Genomic DNA, 17,844 nt, shown 5'->3' with positions numbered 1-17,844 from the left:
GCTGCTCTGGGAGAGATCTTGGACAGACTTTGCTTGCCCTCTTAGCTAGCCAGAGATTCCACTTTTACCCTGAAGAGCATCCCACCAAGAGAGGCCAGAGCTGAGAAGAGAAGGAAGTAGAAGAAAGAGGAAAGGCACAGAAGAGTTGTAGGAACAGGAAAACGGGGAAGGACAGAGATGGGGAGTCAGAGGCTATGGCAAAAAGAGGCCCAGCAACTGGTCATCCCATAACGAGAGCCTTTCCTCACCCAGCACTAGGCCTGGCTAGGGATAACCTTCCTCATTCTTTTGACCTAGAACACTCTGCCTGGGCCTGCAGGCGAAGAAGGCAGGAGGTCCTGTTGAACTGGGACACTTGGCAGCCTGGGTTACCAAACCGCAAGCGCAGGAGAGGGAGTTCCCAAGCTGCTCAGAGACCTCTAGATGGCGCCAGAGAGCCAGAGCTGAATGGGAGAAACCGAGTATTGGAGTGTGTGAGACACTGCGTGTGACACCGTGTGTGATTTGGTGAGTGTGATAGGGAGCGTGTGGCACTGCGAGGGCGTGTGACACAGGCCGTGACACTGCGCGGCCTCGCGGGGCAGGGATCCGGTGACTGTATAATGTTAAGTCACTGGCAAATACGTGTGGCCTCAGCACTACGCCGCCCAGAGGGCAGGTGATCAGGGGACCCTCGAATAGCCTAAGCTCAGGAGCAGCACTTCGTCTTCACGCTTGTGTATCTTCCCTATCCTCACTCTAGAGCCCCCGGGTCCCATTAGCCTCCTCCTCCCACGGTCCCCTCCATAGCCCCACCCCCACGGCTTGCTGCGGCCACCGAGGCTGACCGCTCTGCGGCTTCGGCCGGAGGGGGAGGGGTGGACTTTCCCCGAGCGCAGCGGGAAGGGAGGGCCACACAGGGTGATCGGGGATCTGGGCGGGAAGAGGGTGGATATGGAGGAGCAGGTGCCCAGGGAAGAAGGCGCTGTGCGAGACACTTCCCTTGCCTCGACTTCCCAGGGGGCAGACAGAGCTGGGGACAGGTGTTTGAGTAGGGTAAGGAGGGGAATCCAGGAGCGGTCCTAGATGGAGGCTTGGGTGCGATAAGTGTAAGGTGAAGCGCAGAGGAGGGGACGGCCTGTGTACTGGGCCTCGGGCAGTGAAGAGATGGCAAAGGGAGGGGTCCAGGCTTTGGGGAGCGGTGCTCGGGGTCCCCTCCCAGCCGGACCGGAGCGGTCCCGAGCTCCACCTCCCGGCCGGAGGGGGGGCGGGGAGGCGGGCGGGCGGGCCGGGAGGGAGGGGGGAGGGAGGGAGGGGGCGGGCCGGGCTGTGCGCTCCGCTCTCTGCTGGCTCCGCCGCCGCCGCCGCCGCCGCCGCCGCCGCCGCCTCACACACTCGGGAAGCGGGAGCGCGGCGCGGACGCAAAGCCGCCGGGCTGCTGCGCCCAGAGCCAGCCGGAGCCGGAGCCCGAACCGCAGCGCCAGCCCCAGCCGTGCGGAGCCGCAGCCCGGGCCGGGGCCGGGGCCGGCGGCGGCTCATGGACAGCGGGGCGGGCGGCCGGCGCTGCCCGGAGGCGGGTAAGGATCCGGCGGCGGTGGAGGCAGCAGCGGCTTGGGGCCCGAAGCGGTCATGGCCGGCGGGAGCTGAGGGAGGGGCGCTCGGCGGAGCGAGGCCGCGGGGGCCCAGCCCGAGCTCGGCGCGAGGGGGCTGAGGTGGGGGCTGCTGGGAGCCCAGAGTGGGGGATGCGGCCGAGGGATTCCGGCCTCCCAGGTCCGCGGCGAGAAGCCGAGGGAGGGGAGGGGGTGCTGAGCAGAACCCCAGTCCCCGCGTCCCGAACCTGGGCGCGCTCGGAGAGAAGGGGATAAGGAGACTCCAGGAGCGCGCGGCGTGGAGGATGGGTTTGGGGAAGCGCGCGGCCCCCAGTTTGGTGGGGGTCTCCCGGAGGACGGAGCAAGCAAGGACCCTTGTCCACGATACATACGTACACACTTGTTGGGCAACTAGCTCGGCTCACTCAGCCGCTTGCAGCTTCCCGCGGGCACCCAGAGGGCCAGACCGTGGACATATATACACACATACATACATCCGTACATATGTGCACACAGACATACCTCCCGCACACCAGCGCCCACTGGGGCACCGTCACCAGCTCAGAATCCGCTTCAGTGTCTGCACGATCAGCAGCACCGACACACAACCCGTGGCTTTACAGAGCAGTAACACAACCGGGTGTGACACCCCGCGACGTGGACACACAAACACAATCTCGTGCCCTCATGTACGAGTGTCACAGCCACAGTTCAGTACATTAACCCTCAAAACCTAGCCACCCCCCACATTCCTTTAAGGAACACACCCTAGCATATATCATCTTATCCACTTCTTGGCCAGAACATAGGTAAACAGCACAGGTCTCCTTGCACCCCTCTACTGCACCCACACAAACACACAACCCAATATCTCAGCACACGCGTGATGGCACACACTCTAACACAGGAAGTGGCACCTACAGCAGCGCCTCACGGTCACAAACACAGAATCCACTGCTTCACCCATCTTAACACTGGGTGTCACACACACCTTAAACCAACAGTGTCACATTACATTACACCCTGCAGCGCATACACACAAACACACACACTCCGTTCCTCTCCCTCGGAGTCCAGATTCAGGCAGGAGAAGCCGCCGGGGTCGCTCGGCGAGCCCCAAGCGCCCCGCCACGTTAATCGCGACATTATTATTGTAAATATCGGCACAGCGGGAAGGCTGGGCCGGCCTGCGGGCTTCCCTGTCGGCGCCTCCCCAACCCCCACTCCCGGGCCGAACCGGCCGGTGTTCCGGGAACAAGCTGGACCTGGCTGGCCAAGCCATCCCGCCTCCCCGGAGATCCGGGCCCCAGGTTCCTTTGTAAAGGGTGCTAGCCTGGGACGGTGATTGCGACCCTCTTCCAGCCATTTAGCTGAGTTTTCTGAGCCACCTGGGTCTCCAGCACACCTGGGTCCCACACACCTTGGTGGGTCCCGCACACCTGGGTTCGTCTCACACCTGGGCGCCCCCTCCGCCTGGTCCCTGCTGTAGGCCAGTGTGTGCTCGGGCAGGCCCTGGAGCCAGAAGGGAGATCGCGGCAGGCACAGGAGCAGAATTTGTAGGCGAGGTGGTCTCGCACCCCTTCCCCCCCAGCTATCCTCTGTAAGTCAGAATTCTGGCCTCAGTTTCTCCAACAGTGGTCGGCTACTATTTCTTCTGCCAGGAAAGACTGGGGGCGGCACTGAGGCCTTGGAGGATTGAGCGTAGGGCAAAAACCCCCCTCCGCTTGCCACGAGAGGGTCGGTTTTATGAGAATGTCCCCGCCTAGCCGGGTTCGCGGCTTTGTGATTCCGGCGCCGGCTCCCTCCCCGCCCCCTCCCGGCCCCCGCTGCGCTGCTCGCGCCGGCTCCGGCTTGCGGGGGACCCTAGGCCGAGGCCGGAGATGCCGGGGAGGAGGGATTCCCCGCGGTGGCCTGGGTGCGGGGGGCGCAAGGGCTCCCCGCGCTAGCCGAGGCGCGTTCTCACCACGCCGCGCCCTAGCCTTGCCTTGGGTTCCTGGAGGCTGGGCGCTGCCGGGGTGGGGGTGGGGCCACCAGAGCCCAAGAAACTGCGGCCGTCTCCCCTGCCACCCCCGAATCCCCGCAACACACACACACTCGGCGTCCTCTGGGAGGAGTCGCTCCGCGCGCTGGGTGTGTGCTGGGAGCGCCCTCTGACCAAGGCGGTGCGGACTGGGGCTGCTCGGGTCGGCGAGTCCAGGACTTCGTGCAGGAAGACGCCGCGAGCCTTCTAGCACCTGCTCTGGGTCAACCCTCGGGAGCTGCCATGGAAGGGGCCGCCCAGAAAGTTTTTATGACAAGCCGGAGGTCTAGCTGTGTTTGTGGGGAGTGGGGGGCGCGGGAGTAGGTGGGTATTACTTTACTGACGTTAAGGTCTGGGGGAATTGGAACCTGTAATTACAACTAGACTAGGGCATGGGGTGAAATCGAGGGGAGAGGCAGACTGATCCCCAGAGGTGGCCAGAGGCAGTGTGATAGGGAGGCAAGTCTGGATTCAGTTTTGGCCACATTTAGTTTTTACCCCTTCTCCTACCCACCTCCAATTCCCAATTCCAAAAGGGACTTCAGCTGGAAGTGGGTGTCTTGCTGGTCTGCCATCTTCTTAGCAGAGGGGCTGCTGCTGTGGCTACTTCTGCAGGGGAGCTGGGCAAGCGATAGTAAGCTAATTGCTGGGAAGAAGGGGGTTGAAGGGCCAGGAGGGGGCCGCGAGGGTGGGGGAGGAGCTAAGTGGGAATCAGGGTTCGGGGAGGGGTGTGGGGAAAGAAGAAGGTGAGGGCTGCCCCTGCCGTGAGCAAGGATAGTTGGTGCAGAGATTCTGTTCAACAATGTATTGAGCACCTTTTATCTGCCAGGGCCCATGGTGGGTGGTGAGGATGTGGTAGTAAGAGACATACCATCATTGCCTTCATAGGACTTACCAACCAGCGAAGGATTGGCTTGTTTATTCATCGAACCAAGGGGCACCCACTGTGTGCCTGATGCTGGAAATAAAATGGTCTATTCAGCAATTGGAAGACTTAGAAAAAAAATGATTTGTCCTTTACATGTAATGTAATAGACCTTATAGGCATGAGATCTCATTTAATTCTCCCAAATAATTTCAAGAGGCAGGATTCATTATTTCCATTTCACAGTATGGAAACAGGTTCAGAAAAGTAAATTCACTTGGTTAATGTCACACAGCTAGGAAGTGGTGGAGCGAGGGTTCTAACCCCAACAATCTGACATGCAGGTGCCCAGAAGCCCTGCAGATGCTAATAGAGGGTTGTGGGAGAGAGGGGAGAGGAGCTGAGGTCTGCACACTTGCTCTCTGTGGGAGGCTTCTGTTCAGCTCCACCCCAAGAAACCCCATTTGCTTCCCCTCTCCCCGCGCGACAGTCCGTTTGTCCCTTGGTGTTTTGTGCCCGCGGCAGGGCAGTGACGGTTGTGTAACAGTGCTGGGGTGAGGGTGGAGAGTCAGAGCTGACCTGGCTACTGGGACAGTGGTGGCTGCCTCTGTGTGTTTTTTCTCTGGCCACAGCACTCAGCAAAATGGACCTTGGTCCCCGGGGTGGGCTGGAAGTGAAGTTTCCGGGTGAACCCTCACCTCTGTTCTCATCCCTTCCCAGATGTTGACACAGACGCTATTTCCTTCAGCTTTGCTGGGACTCCGTCCCCTCCTTATCCCTTACTCCTACACCGCTGATGGCACTTCTGCTCCTCTGTCTGAGGGACATGGGTCCCTGCGCCTGTTCCCCCTCAGGCTCTGGCTTCTCAGGGTCCTGGGTGCTCATGTCACTGGGGGGAGGTAGGGCACCGTTGCCCAGGAAGGCAGCCAGGGCCTGGGGAAGGGCAGATAAGGCGCTGCATGTATCAAAGGCTGCCGTATGGGACTAATGACTCCCAGTGCCCAACTGCTGGGGACAAAGTTCAGAGATAGTGGGAGCAGGGGTGAGGGAAGGCCTCCTTATTGCTGCTCCTGCCCTTCCAGGCCACCCTGGCTTTCTCCCTGCATCTCTACGGGCCCCTGGGTGAACAGCAGCATCCTAGGAAGCCTGGGCTGGTTCATTCCTTGACCCTTAGGCCCAATGTTTCTTATTCCCTCCTTACTGGGCAAGGTTGGCAGTCCGGGAATGGAGGGGAGGCGGGTGTGACATAACAGGCATCAGATTCTAGCCTCAGATATTTCTGTTCCTTTCCCCCAGACTCTGGGATGTGAAGAGGCATTCTTATTTCTCAAGTCCTGGTTCTTCCACATACTACTTCTGTGACTTAAGACAGTTTATTCTTTCTCAGCCCGCATTTGATCATCTGTAGTATGGGAAGGAGTGTAATAATAAATACTACCCATTTCACAGGGTTGGGAGGAAAGAGATCATGTGTGTAAAATGTTTAGTACTGAGTAAAATCTTAGTGTTTGCTGAGATGATGATGATGATGAGTGATTATGATGGCAAAGGTGATGATAAGAGTTTGCAGGGGCTGGGCGCGGTCGCTCACGCCTGTAATCCCAGCACTTTGGGAGGCCAACGCAGGAGGATCACGAGATCAGGAGATCGAGACCATCTTGGCTAACACAGTGAAACCCCGTCTCTACTAAAAATACAAAAAAAAAAAAAATTAGCCGGGCATGGTGGCAGGTGCCTGTAGTCCCAGCTACTTGGGAGGCTGAGGCAGGAGAATGGCGTGAACCCGGCAGGCGGAGCTTGCAGTGAGCCAGGATCGGGCCACTGCACTCCAGCCTGGGCAACAGAGCAAGACTCCGTCTCAAAAAAAAAAAAAAAAAAAGTTTGCAGGACCGGGCTGGGCGCGGTGGCTCAAGCCTGTAATCCTAGCAGTTTGGGAGGCCGAGGCAGACAGATCGTGAGGTCAGCAGATCGAGACCATCCTGGCCAACATGGTGAAACCCCGTCTCTACTAAAATACAAAAAAAAAAAAATTTAGCCGGGCGTGATGGCATGCGCCTGTAGTCCCAGCTACTTGAGAGGCTGAGGCAGGGGACTGCACTCCAGCCTGGCGACGGAGTGAGACTCCGTCTCAAAAAAAAAAAAAAAAAAAAGAGTTTGCAGGACCTCAGGCTCTTTCTGAACTCCCTGGAATTATCTCAAAGTTGTACCCAGATGGTCCGACCATTGCATCACAATTGCTTGGGGGTTTCTCTAGGTCCCACCCCCTGAATAAAGATTCCTAAGGGTGGGGCCAGATAATCTTCATTTTGAAGAAACTCTCCAGATGCTTGAAGGGCCTAAGCCCTCTTCAACTCCTTTCCCCACTGTGAGCAACTCTCCCCCAACCCTGTTTTCCCCACATTCCTCCTACTTTCTGGGACCTTTCCCCGGCCCCGCCATCCCATACCTTCCTTGAGCTGGATATTATCCTGTGGTTCTCCTCTTTCCAATTCAAAGGTTAGATACCACAGTCCTTAACTGGTTCTTTTGCTGGTTGAAGGTAAGGCAACTCCTCAGGGTGAGAAAGAGCGTGTGAGGGGCAGAGGTAGTCTCACAAGCATGTATGCCTGTTCTGCCTAGGAGGTTTGAAAGGTTATAGGGCCTCAGGTTGTGACTGTGAGATGGAGGAAGCCTGAGGTAGGGGCTTAATTCGTAGCTCTTGGAGTGGCCACACATCATTCGCCCTGACTGCCAGATCATGGCCCCCTGAATTAGCAGCTAAAATTTGTGAACAGTCATGTTTCCTGGAAAAATCTGCACCATGGTTTTATAAAATTCTTGAAGGAGGATGTGACCACAAAAGATTAACTATCTTGAATATCCTTGATCTGGAGAGAACAGAGGCAAACAGTGACTGCCTTATTTATTCTCTTGGTCAGGTTTAGGGTAATTCCCGTGGGCTTCCCACATAACACCTCACCTGCCAAGACTTTTGTAGAGAATTGGGGTGCACAGTGATACCACCTTGTATATGCAGACGAGGGTGGCAGCAGGATACAGTCCCATAAGAAAATGAGGTTCTCTGGTGATGGTCCTTTGGGGACGTGTTTGGGTTGGGGTTGAAGTAGTCAGATGAGCCTTGTGCCAGGTTCATGCAGGTGGAGGGGAGGTGGCTGGAGAGTGTGTGGGGGGTGGATCCAAATGGAGTACAGATAAATTTCTGCTTCCTTTAAAGAGATTAACATTCACACCAATCTGATAATGCTGCACACACTTTAGGGAGGGGCCTGTGCTTGGGGAAGGCCATACAGAGGAGGGGATGTGTTTGATTTATCTAAGGACTCTGTGCATTCAGTGAACATTTGCTGAGAGTCTACTATGTGCCCTAAACAGAGGAGACTTACATTTTACCCCAGGAAGTTCTTAGTGGCATAGGGGAATCGGGTAAATGAGCAAGTAAAAGAGCAGTGGTCACACAGCAAGTACCAGGAAAGGCTAAGCCCAGAGAGCCAAAATAACAACAGTCATTCAAGAGTTGCTGAGTGCCCACTGTGTGCCAGGTCCAGGGCTAAGCCCTGAGGAGGTAGCAGCAAACAAAGTAGAAACTCTCCTGCTTTCTGCTCACCATCTTGGAGCAAAGACAGACAATTAACACATTTTCCAAACAGGTACACAACTACAATTGTGCTAAATGCTTTGAAGGAGTCCTTTGTTGAGTACCCACATTTAGCCCACAGTATCTCAAATACCCTAGGAAATAGGTAGTATTATCCCCATTTTACAGACAAGGAAACTGAGGCACTAAATCTTTGCTTCAGGTCATGCAGCCAGGAAGTGAGCAGCTGGGTTTGCCTCAGACTGTCTGATGCCACAGCCCTCACTCTTCTCCACCGTGCTGCCTTACTTTCGCCAAATGGTATACAGAAGCAACCAAACAAAATGGACAAATCGTCATTGAGTTAGAAGCACTGTCATGGCAGATTGGACCAGTCTTGTTTACTTCTGCATCCCAGTGCCCAGGACAGAGCCTGGCATATTATAAATGCCCGATAAACATTTGTTGAATGCATGACTGAGTCCCTACAGTGTACCCAGATGTGCAAAGGTGCATTGTTAGGGGGCAGGGGATGAGTGAATATACAGAGTACTGTCCCTTCCTTCATGGTACTTTGTGTTTGCCTGGAAAGGCAGAGAACTCAGGAAGAGGTGCACAATACTGAAGCTGAACAATACAGGCGGGCGGTGTCCCAGTCAGCCACATGATTCATTGCCTTGGGATTGGAGCAGACAATAAGTGGCCGTGAGTTGGAGGAAGGAGAGGTCACCGTGGGCAGGAGAGGACTGTGAAGGTTTCCTGGAGGGCCAGAGCCTGCCCTCAGTGGGATTGATGTGGGGTGGGTGTTTCAGGTGTGGGGCAGGTATTCCAGGTAAAAGTGAGGAAGTGGGGAAAGGAGACTGAACCAGAAGCCTCTAAAGAAACTGCCGATCCAAAGATTTTGGATTTGAATAAAGGAGGGACTGGCCATGATTTTGTTGGAGAGGAGGGGGCATTCAAGACAGAGACAGTAGCTGGGTCTAGCTGGGATCTGCAAATGCACGACCTCAAAGCCAGGGGAGATGGGCAGAAGAAGGGGGTTATTGTTGTGATGGGGGTGCAGCTTGTGGTTGCCTAGGGCAGAAGTTGGGAGAGGCAAGTGTGAAGTAGGGGCTGGATATATGGAGATAGATGTCAAATAAGAGCCAGATGTTCATCCAGAGACCAGAGGGTGTGGGGTGGGGGAGTGGCCAGGGAAAGGCTGGTGGTGTCATTATCATCAGCAGCTCTGTCCCAGTTAGACCTGCTGGGCTCCCTGTTGCTAAGGACAGGCCAGGGCAGCTCCCAATGCCAATTCCAGGATTAGTCAGCCCTGACCACAGTTCTGACCCCAATCTTGACCTGTGTTCCCTTGTACACACCTGCCCATGGCAGCAGGAGGGAGAGGAGAGGAGCCCTAGCAACTGTGCATGTTCCTGTGTGCATGCTTTGGGGCATGTGTGCACGCTCTGGGGCATGTGTGCACAGTCTGCGGCCTGTGTGCACGTTCTGGGGCATATGTGTTGGGGGAAAGTCGGGGAAGGCTAACACCTACTCCTCAACCCTAACCATTTTCACAAGCCTTGCCCAATTGAAGCTGGCCTTTTATGGGGGTGGAGAATACTGGGCACCGTGGGTGATTGTCAGAAAAAGAGGATTTAGATGTCATACCTCATGCATATGCACTGACTTGGCATCTCAGAATAAAGAGAAATGAGACATCATCCCCTCTCCCTCCAGCCAACCTTAATGGAGCCCAGTGTGACAAGTCAAGGTCCCAGGGTGTGGGGCGTGTAAGGATGTACTTGTGTCTCTTTCCTACCATGCGTGTGGGGAGGGGTGCTCCAATTGGGGATGCTCGAGGCCTCACCCTTCCACTGGCTCTCTCTCCTTATCTCAGTATCAAGGTAATTACCATCGGTGACTAAGGCAGGATGCTCGTGAGAAGGAGGTGTTGGGTGAAGCACAGAGCAGAGAGCGGGGAGGAAAAGAAGGAAAGAGGGCGGGCAGCCGGGCTTGGGCCCAGGGAGCGTCAGGTGGGTGAGGGTGTTCCATGGGCGGGAGCTGCTCTAGGCATGCCAGACCTCTTACTGGCTCCTCCAGCTGGGGCAGACACTGCTACTACACCCAGCTGTGGATGAGATTCAGGGATCTGAGTTTCTGGAATTGGGGTTCTGTGCTGGGACTGACTGCCCTTGTGGAGAATTGTGTGTCAGTGGGAGAGGGTGAGTGTGGGGCCAGCTCTGGGCAGCTCAGGGCCAGGCTTTTCTTCCCAGCTCATGGCCTCTGTTTTGCCTCTTCCCCTTGCAGCCCTCCTGATTCTGGGGCCTGCCAGGATGGGGCCCCTGAGGCATAGCCCAGGCCCTGGGGGGCAACAGCTACTGCTGCCCTCCATGCTGCTAGCACTGCTGCTCCTGCTGGCTCCATCCCCAGGCCACGCCACTCGGGTAGTGTACAAGGTGCCGGAGGAACAGCCACCCAACACCCTCATTGGGAGCCTCGCAGCCGACTATGGTTTTCCAGATGTGGGGCACCTGTACAAGCTAGAGGTGGGTGCCCCATACCTTCGTGTGGATGGCAAGACAGGTGACATTTTCACCACCGAGACCTCCATCGACCGTGAGGGGCTCCGTGAATGCCAGAACCAGCTCCCTGGTGATCCCTGCATCCTGGAGTTTGAGGTGTCTATCACAGACCTCGTGCAGAATGGCAGCCCCCGGCTGCTAGAGGGCCAGATAGAAGTACAAGACATCAATGACAACACACCCAACTTTGCCTCACCAGTCATCACTCTGGCCATCCCTGAGAACACCAACATCGGCTCACTCTTCCCCATCCCGCTGGCTTCAGACCGTGATGCTGGTCCCAACGGTGTGGCATCCTATGAGCTGCAGGCTGGGCCTGAGGCCCAGGAGCTATTCGGGCTGCAGGTGGCAGAGGACCAGGAGGAGAAGCAACCACAGCTCATTGTGATGGGCAACCTGGACCGTGAGCGCTGGGACTCCTACGACCTCACCATCAAGGTGCAGGATGGCGGCAGCCCCCCACGCGCCAGCAGTGCCCTGCTGCGTGTCACCGTGCTCGACACCAATGACAACGCCCCCAAGTTTGAGCGGCCCTCCTATGAGGCCGAACTATCTGAGAATAGCCCCATAGGCCACTCGGTCATCCAGGTGAGAGGCCCCTTCCGTATAACTGTCAGGGTGACCCACCGCTAGAAATGGGAGCCCACCCAACCAGGTGAGAGTTCCCTTCACTTAGGGGAAAAACTGCCAGAATACTGTAGTGAGACCCCTTCTCCCCAAACTCAGCCAGGGGAGTCTTTCCCACCCCACCCCAGCAGGTGATATTACTTTCCTCTATCAGGCTACTTAGTTGACAGTGAAATACCATGTGAAAAGTTTCCCGTGACCCCTAAGGCAGACTCAAGCTGGGGAAACCTCTGAGAAGTGAAACTCCCGCCTTAGTCAAGTAGAGCCTTCTCTGCCAGCCAGGTGAGCTGAGTTGGAACAAAGGAATCACCGTTTATCCAGGTAGAATCTCCCCTGAGATGAGAGTATCTTCCCAACCAGGGACAGTTTCCCTTTAGCCAGATGAGGTTTTCCTGAAGCTGGAGGATATAGCCTCTTTTTGCCTCTTCCTGACAAAGTCAAATGAGATCATTTTAGCCAGGTGGGACCCTCAGAGTTCTGAAAAAACATACTGGGGTGTCTGTACACCTGCCTCCTCCCCTAGGCATGGGGTGCCCATAGATGTGGGGTGCTTGGCACAGTGGGGTTCAGTGGGGGGTCAATTTCCTCTGTTGAAGTTCTCAGCACCCCTCTCCATGGGAACTGCCCCAGGCGCTGGGCAGCTTGGTGGGGCTGGGGCCTGGGAGGGAGCAAAGAAAGCGTCTCTGCAGACAGGTAGGTGTATCTCCCGCTGTCATCTCAGCTCTGGCCTCCTGCCAGCCCCAGCTCCTTTCTCCTTCCCCATGGGCTGAAGATGCCTCTCTCTTTGATGTGAGGGAGCTGAGGAGGCTCAGCCTGCCCTGGACACCGTTACCCATCCTGGAAAACCCTTAGTCCTAGGTCCTCAAGCCAAAGTGGGAGATGGGTGGGAGTTTCAGCCTTTTTTTTTTTTTTTAGAGCCTGGTGGACTGGGACCTGGAAAAGAGACTGAGAAAGAAAAGGGAGACAGACAGTCGGGGATAGCAAATAATAATAGACTAGGTGCCAGGCACCGTTCTAAACACATGATGTGTGTTATATCATTTAATCCTTACAGTACAAGGTAAGCGTTATCCCCATTTTGCAGATGAGAAACCAAGCCCAAACATATTAGAAAACTCGCCTGATATCCTACAGCTAATGAGTTCAGAGTCCACCTTTGCCGCAGCCAAGAGTCTGGCTTCAGAGCCTAGGTGTGTAACAGCTTTACCACCTCCCAGTGAGGTGAAGTGGGAGAATAGGGCAGAGAGTAAGCAGAGAGGTCAGCAGGGCTGAAAAGAGAGGATGGAAGAAAACAGGCTGTGGGAAAGGGGCAGAATCAGAACTGAGAAATGAGCAAGGATAGAAAGAAGACAGAAGCCAAGAGTCACAGACAGAGACAAAGAGAGGTAAGACAAGAGGCAGATAAGAAGCTGGAAGACCAATCTAGAGGCAAGGGAGACTGGGGATCCTCATCATAAATTTGGTGACAGGTAGACTGGGGTGAGGGGAGGAGAAACTGCTAGGGTTTGGCACTCAGAGATGTGAGCAGAGACCAGGGTACCTGGGGAACCGTTGCCCAGGAGTCTTCGCTGTAGAAAAAGCCCAGGCAGGGATAGCTGGAGTTCCCATTCCCAAGGAGGAGAGGACTGGCAGTGGCTTGAGGGCTCACTAGGTGCAGTGCCCACTACTGCATTAGCACTGATTTTTCAGAGGCAGGCAGGTAGGAGGGTAGACGGTTGGACAGACAAAAAGAAATACATGCTATTTAGGGAGCACTTTCCCTGTCTCGGGCAGTGTCAGGCATTTTTACCTGTATTATCCCATTTGATGCTCACCACAGTTCTGTGAAATAGGTTACATTATTATCCCCATTTCACACATTCATAGACTGAGGCTTAGGGAGGTTAAATAATTGGCCCAAGGTCACATAGTTACTTGCAAAGTGGTATAACTGGGATTTGAACCCAGGACTCTTCTGTTTTGTTACCCCAGAGACTCTGCCAAGTTATGCTTATTCTCCCCTCACTCCCCACAGCAGTCACATTCTGTCTGGCTGTGACCTAACTCCAGCCCTCATGTTTCTCCCTGCCCAGTAGTACCCCATGGCCATTCCCACCTGGGTCCTCTTGCCCCATTACCAACCATGTTTGTATAGAGTTGAGTCGAGTGCGCGTCGGAGTTGGCGTGGGAGGGCGTGCCCGCTGACTGCAAAGGGACAGACAGTTCATTGTTTGATGCTGGGAGCCCAGCCCACTGCCAGCAGGCCCTGTGGCCTGCATCAACCCCTCCCTCCTGGCTGCAGGCTCAGGCCGGATTCCTCGCATTGGTGCCTCGCCAGCCAGTGCCAGCCAGGAGGAGAAGTTGCTGCTGAAACAGGTTTCCCCGGTTTGACAGAGCGGTAGCTGGGGCCTGGCCTGGAGGGCTTCTCTGACCCACAACCCTACCTGACTTCTTTCAAAAGAAATCCCCCAACCTGGGGCCTTCAGGTGGGCGTGTGAGTCTTTACTCATGTGTGCAGGCACACATATGCACAAATACATATACCTTCTCACACAAAAATCACACATAATCACACATTCTGACACAATCATACATATACAAACACATATACCTTCTCACACAAAAATATCACACTTAATTACACATTCTGACACAATCATACACATACATATGTGCACGCGTGCATGTAGTGCACATTCACATGGGCACACACACCACCTCTACTACTCGCACCTCTCCATCTCTTCAGGAGGGTTCAGGCAGGGTTCATTGGTTCAAATGGCTTCCCTAGTTCTATTGGATCCTCATCCTCTCCTGGTATTTTTGTGGACCCATACAGCAATGACAAGTGAAGTTTAATTTTGCCCTGTCCCATCTCCAATAGTTGCTTGTAGCACTGTTGAGGATTTGCAGGCTGCATCTGAGCTCTTCAGGAAAATAGGTTAGTAATGCCTGCCAGAGTGTCCGAATTGGGAAAAGGCAATACACACATGGCTTCTGGAAAGGGAGCGATGTTGGATTGGCTGTGTCTGCCATGCTTGTTGGAAAGGACATTGGCAGCATATGTGCCCCTTTATTTGCTATCCCTGATCTAAACCATCTCTGTTCTCCTTGTTTTTCTCTCCTGCCCCATAGGTGAAGGCCAATGACTCAGACCAAGGTGCCAATGCAGAGATTGAATACACATTCCACCAGGCTCCCGAAGTTGTGAGGCGTCTTCTTCGACTGGACAGGAACACTGGACTTATCACTGTTCAGGGCCCGGTGGACCGTGAGGACCTAAGCACCCTGCGCTTCTCAGTGCTTGCTAAGGACCGAGGCACCAACCCCAAGAGTGCCCGTGCCCAGGTGGTTGTGACCGTGAAGGACATGAATGACAATGCCCCCACCATTGAGATCCGGGGCATAGGGCTAGTGACTCATCAAGATGGGATGGCTAACATCTCAGAGGATGTGGCAGAGGAGACAGCTGTGGCCCTGGTGCAGGTGTCTGACCGAGACGAGGGAGAGAATGCAGCTGTCACCTGTGTGGTGGCAGGTGATGTGCCCTTCCAGCTGCGCCAGGCCAGTGAGACAGGCAGTGACAGCAAGAAGAAGTATTTCCTGCAGACTACCACCCCGCTGGACTACGAGAAGGTCAAAGACTACACCATTGAGATTGTGGCTGTGGACTCTGGCAACCCCCCACTCTCCAGCACCAACTCCCTCAAGGTGCAGGTGGTGGACGTCAATGACAACGCACCTGTCTTCACTCAGAGTGTCACTGAGGTCGCCTTCCCGGAAAACAACAAGCCTGGTGAAGTGATTGCTGAGATCACTGCCAGTGATGCTGACTCTGGCTCTAATGCTGAGCTGGTTTACTCTCTGGAGCCTGAACCGGCTGCTAAGGGCCTCTTCACCATCTCACCCGAGACTGGAGAGATCCAGGTGAAGACATCCCTGGATCGGGAACAGCGGGAGAGCTATGAGTTGAAGGTGGTGGCAGCTGACCGGGGCAGCCCTAGCCTCCAGGGCACAGCCACTGTCCTTGTCAATGTGCTGGACTGCAATGACAATGACCCCAAATTTATGCTGAGTGGCTACAACTTCTCAGTGATGGAGAACATGCCAGCGCTGAGTCCAGTGGGCATGGTGACTGTCATTGATGGAGACAAGGGGGAGAATGCCCAGGTGCAGCTCTCAGTGGAGCAGGACAACGGTGACTTTGTTATCCAGAATGGCACAGGCACCATCCTATCCAGCCTGAGCTTTGATCGAGAGCAACAAAGCACCTACACCTTCCAGCTGAAGGCGGTGGATGGTGGCGTCCCACCTCGCTCAGCTTATGTTGGTGTCACCATCAATGTGCTGGACGAGAATGACAATGCACCCTATATCACTGCCCCTTCTAACACCTCTCACCGGCTGCTGACCCCCCAGACACGTCTTGGTGAGACGGTCAGCCAGGTGGCAGCCGAGGACTTTGACTCTGGTGTCAATGCTGAGCTGATCTACAGCATTGCAGGTGGCAACCCTTATGGACTCTTCCAGATTGGGTCACATTCAGGTGCCATCACCCTGGAGAAGGAGATTGAGCGGCGCCACCATGGGCTACACCGCCTGGTGGTGAAGGTCAGTGACCGCGGCAAGCCCCCACGCTATGGCACAGCCTTGGTCCATCTTTATGTCAATGAGACTCTGGCCAACCGCACGCTGCTGGAGACCCTCCTGGGCCACAGCCTGGACACGCCACTGGATATTGACATTGCCGGGGATCCAGAATATGAGCGCTCTAAGCAGCGTGGCAACATTCTCTTTGGTGTGGTGGCTGGTGTGGTGGCCGTGGCCTTGCTCATCGCCCTGGCGGTTCTTGTGCGCTACTGCCGACAGCGGGAGGCCAAAAGTGGTTACCAGGCTGGTAAGAAGGAGACCAAGGACCTGTATGCCCCCAAGCCCAGTGGCAAGGCCTCCAAGGGAAACAAAAGCAAAGGCAAGAAGAGCAAGTCCCCAAAGCCCGTGAAGCCAGTGGAGGACGAGGATGAGGCCGGGCTGCAGAAGTCCCTCAAGTTCAACCTGATGAGCGATGCCCCTGGGGACAGTCCCCGCATCCACCTGCCCCTCAACTACCCACCAGGCAGCCCTGACCTGGGCCGCCACTATCGCTCTAACTCCCCACTGCCTTCCATCCAGCTGCAGCCCCAGTCACCCTCGGCCTCCAAGAAGCACCAGGTGGTACAGGACCTGCCACCTGCAAACACATTCGTGGGCACCGGGGACACCACGTCCACGGGCTCTGAGCAGTACTCCGACTACAGCTACCGCACCAACCCCCCCAAATACCCCAGCAAGCAGGTAGGCCAGCCCTTTCAGCTCAGCACACCCCAGCCCCTACCCCACCCCTACCATGGAGCCATCTGGACTGAGGTGTGGGAGTGATGGAGCAGGTTTACTGTGCCTGCTTGTGTGGGGGCCAGCCTGAGCCAGCGGTGGGAGGTGGGGCCTTAGTAATAACACCGCTGCCTCACCCAGGCACAGGGATTAGGCTGAGTGAAGATTCAGGGAGGGTGTGCTCTGTGGTCTCCTCCCTGCCCTCTCCCCACTGGGGAGAAACCTGTGATTTGCCAAGTCCCTGGACCCTGGACCAGCTACTGGGCCTTGTGGGTTGGGGGTGATGGGCAGGTGAGCATAAGTCGGGAGGGAAATGGGGAAGAAGTCTACTCCAAACCTAGGTCTCTATGTGAGACCAGCCCTAGGTGCTTCTCTAGGAGGGAAACAGGGAGACCCGGGGTCCTGTGGATAACTGAGTGGGGAGTCTGCCAGGGGAGGGGACCTCCCCATTGTGCCTTCTGTGTGTATTGTGCATTAACCTCTTCCTCACCACTAGGCTTCTGGGGCTGGGTCCCACATGCCCTTGACCCTGACAATAAAGTTCTCTATTTTTGGAGTTTTGGTTTCTTATTTTCTGGAACTGAGAGAAGCAGCGAGAGAGACTGGAAGCAGCCCTTTGTCCTCAGGTCCCACCTCAATTTCCCCTTCCCTTCTCTTTGCCTCTTGTCACATCCTAGACCTGCCCACTGTACCCCACACTATCTTAGCCTACCATCTTGCCATCCACCCCCATGTCCCTATCCACGTCTGGGAAAGTGGCCTTCTGACCAGCCTTCAAATGAAGGTGTCTGGCAATGTGTCCCCTTGCCCCATGTCTGTAGGGCTTTCTTCCTAAGAATGACCCAAAAAGGGCAGGTGGGGCTATACCCAAGTCCTGCCCCATCTGAGGCTTGATTTTTCCAATCTGCTCAAACAGTTGCCTCTGACAGACCTCAGACTGGAGCACCTGATAGGGAGTAGCATTCAGCCTTCCTTCCTGCCTTGGGTGAAGGCAGAGAACCTCTTGATTACACCAGCCACCTTCCCCCAGGGCAAGTCCTTCCCTCAAGTCCCTTCCCCAGCCTCTTCATCCCAACAACACTCAACACCCAGCAATTAGCTGGCCCTCCCCTGTGTCTCCCCACCATGATCACCAGCCTGGGCTGCAGGGACGGGGCCCAGGGGGAGACATGGGGAATTCCTAAGTTCTTTGCATTGACCTGCCCTGCACCGCCACTCTTAGGGGGTTCCCTGCTCATGAGCAGAGGCTTCCTAGTTCTGCCTTCTGCCTATGATGCTAC

General features: G+C 55.5%; 1 protein-coding gene across 4 annotated transcripts in view; it reads left to right on the top strand.

The window, feature by feature from the left end:
- Positions 1 to 333: 333 nt before the first annotated feature.
- Positions 334 to 17,844, top strand: part of PCDH1 (protocadherin 1) — a 33,569-nt gene continuing 16,058 nt past the window's right edge. Inside the window, exons 1-3 of one of the 4 annotated variants that reach the window (XM_054556000.2) lie at positions 334 to 507; positions 10,317 to 11,179; positions 14,333 to 16,528. In XM_054556000.2, the coding sequence (XP_054411975.1) occupies positions 10,343 to 11,179; positions 14,333 to 16,528 (3,033 nt within the window). In that variant the 5' untranslated portion in view covers positions 334 to 507; positions 10,317 to 10,342. Of the gene's footprint in view, positions 508 to 927; positions 1,036 to 1,349; positions 1,557 to 4,339; positions 10,232 to 10,316; positions 11,180 to 14,332; positions 17,121 to 17,844 lie in introns of those variants that run through there. The other 3 variants (XM_024247596.3, XM_024247594.3, XM_054556001.2) reach the window with 3 other exon arrangements.

This window comes from Pongo abelii, chromosome 4 (genome assembly GCF_028885655.2).
Source record: "Pongo abelii isolate AG06213 chromosome 4, NHGRI_mPonAbe1-v2.0_pri, whole genome shotgun sequence".
NCBI classification, from domain to species: domain Eukaryota; kingdom Metazoa; phylum Chordata; class Mammalia; order Primates; family Hominidae; genus Pongo; species Pongo abelii.
The sequence above is the reverse complement of the archived record's forward strand: the minus strand, read 5'-3'. Positions and strand labels throughout refer to the sequence as shown.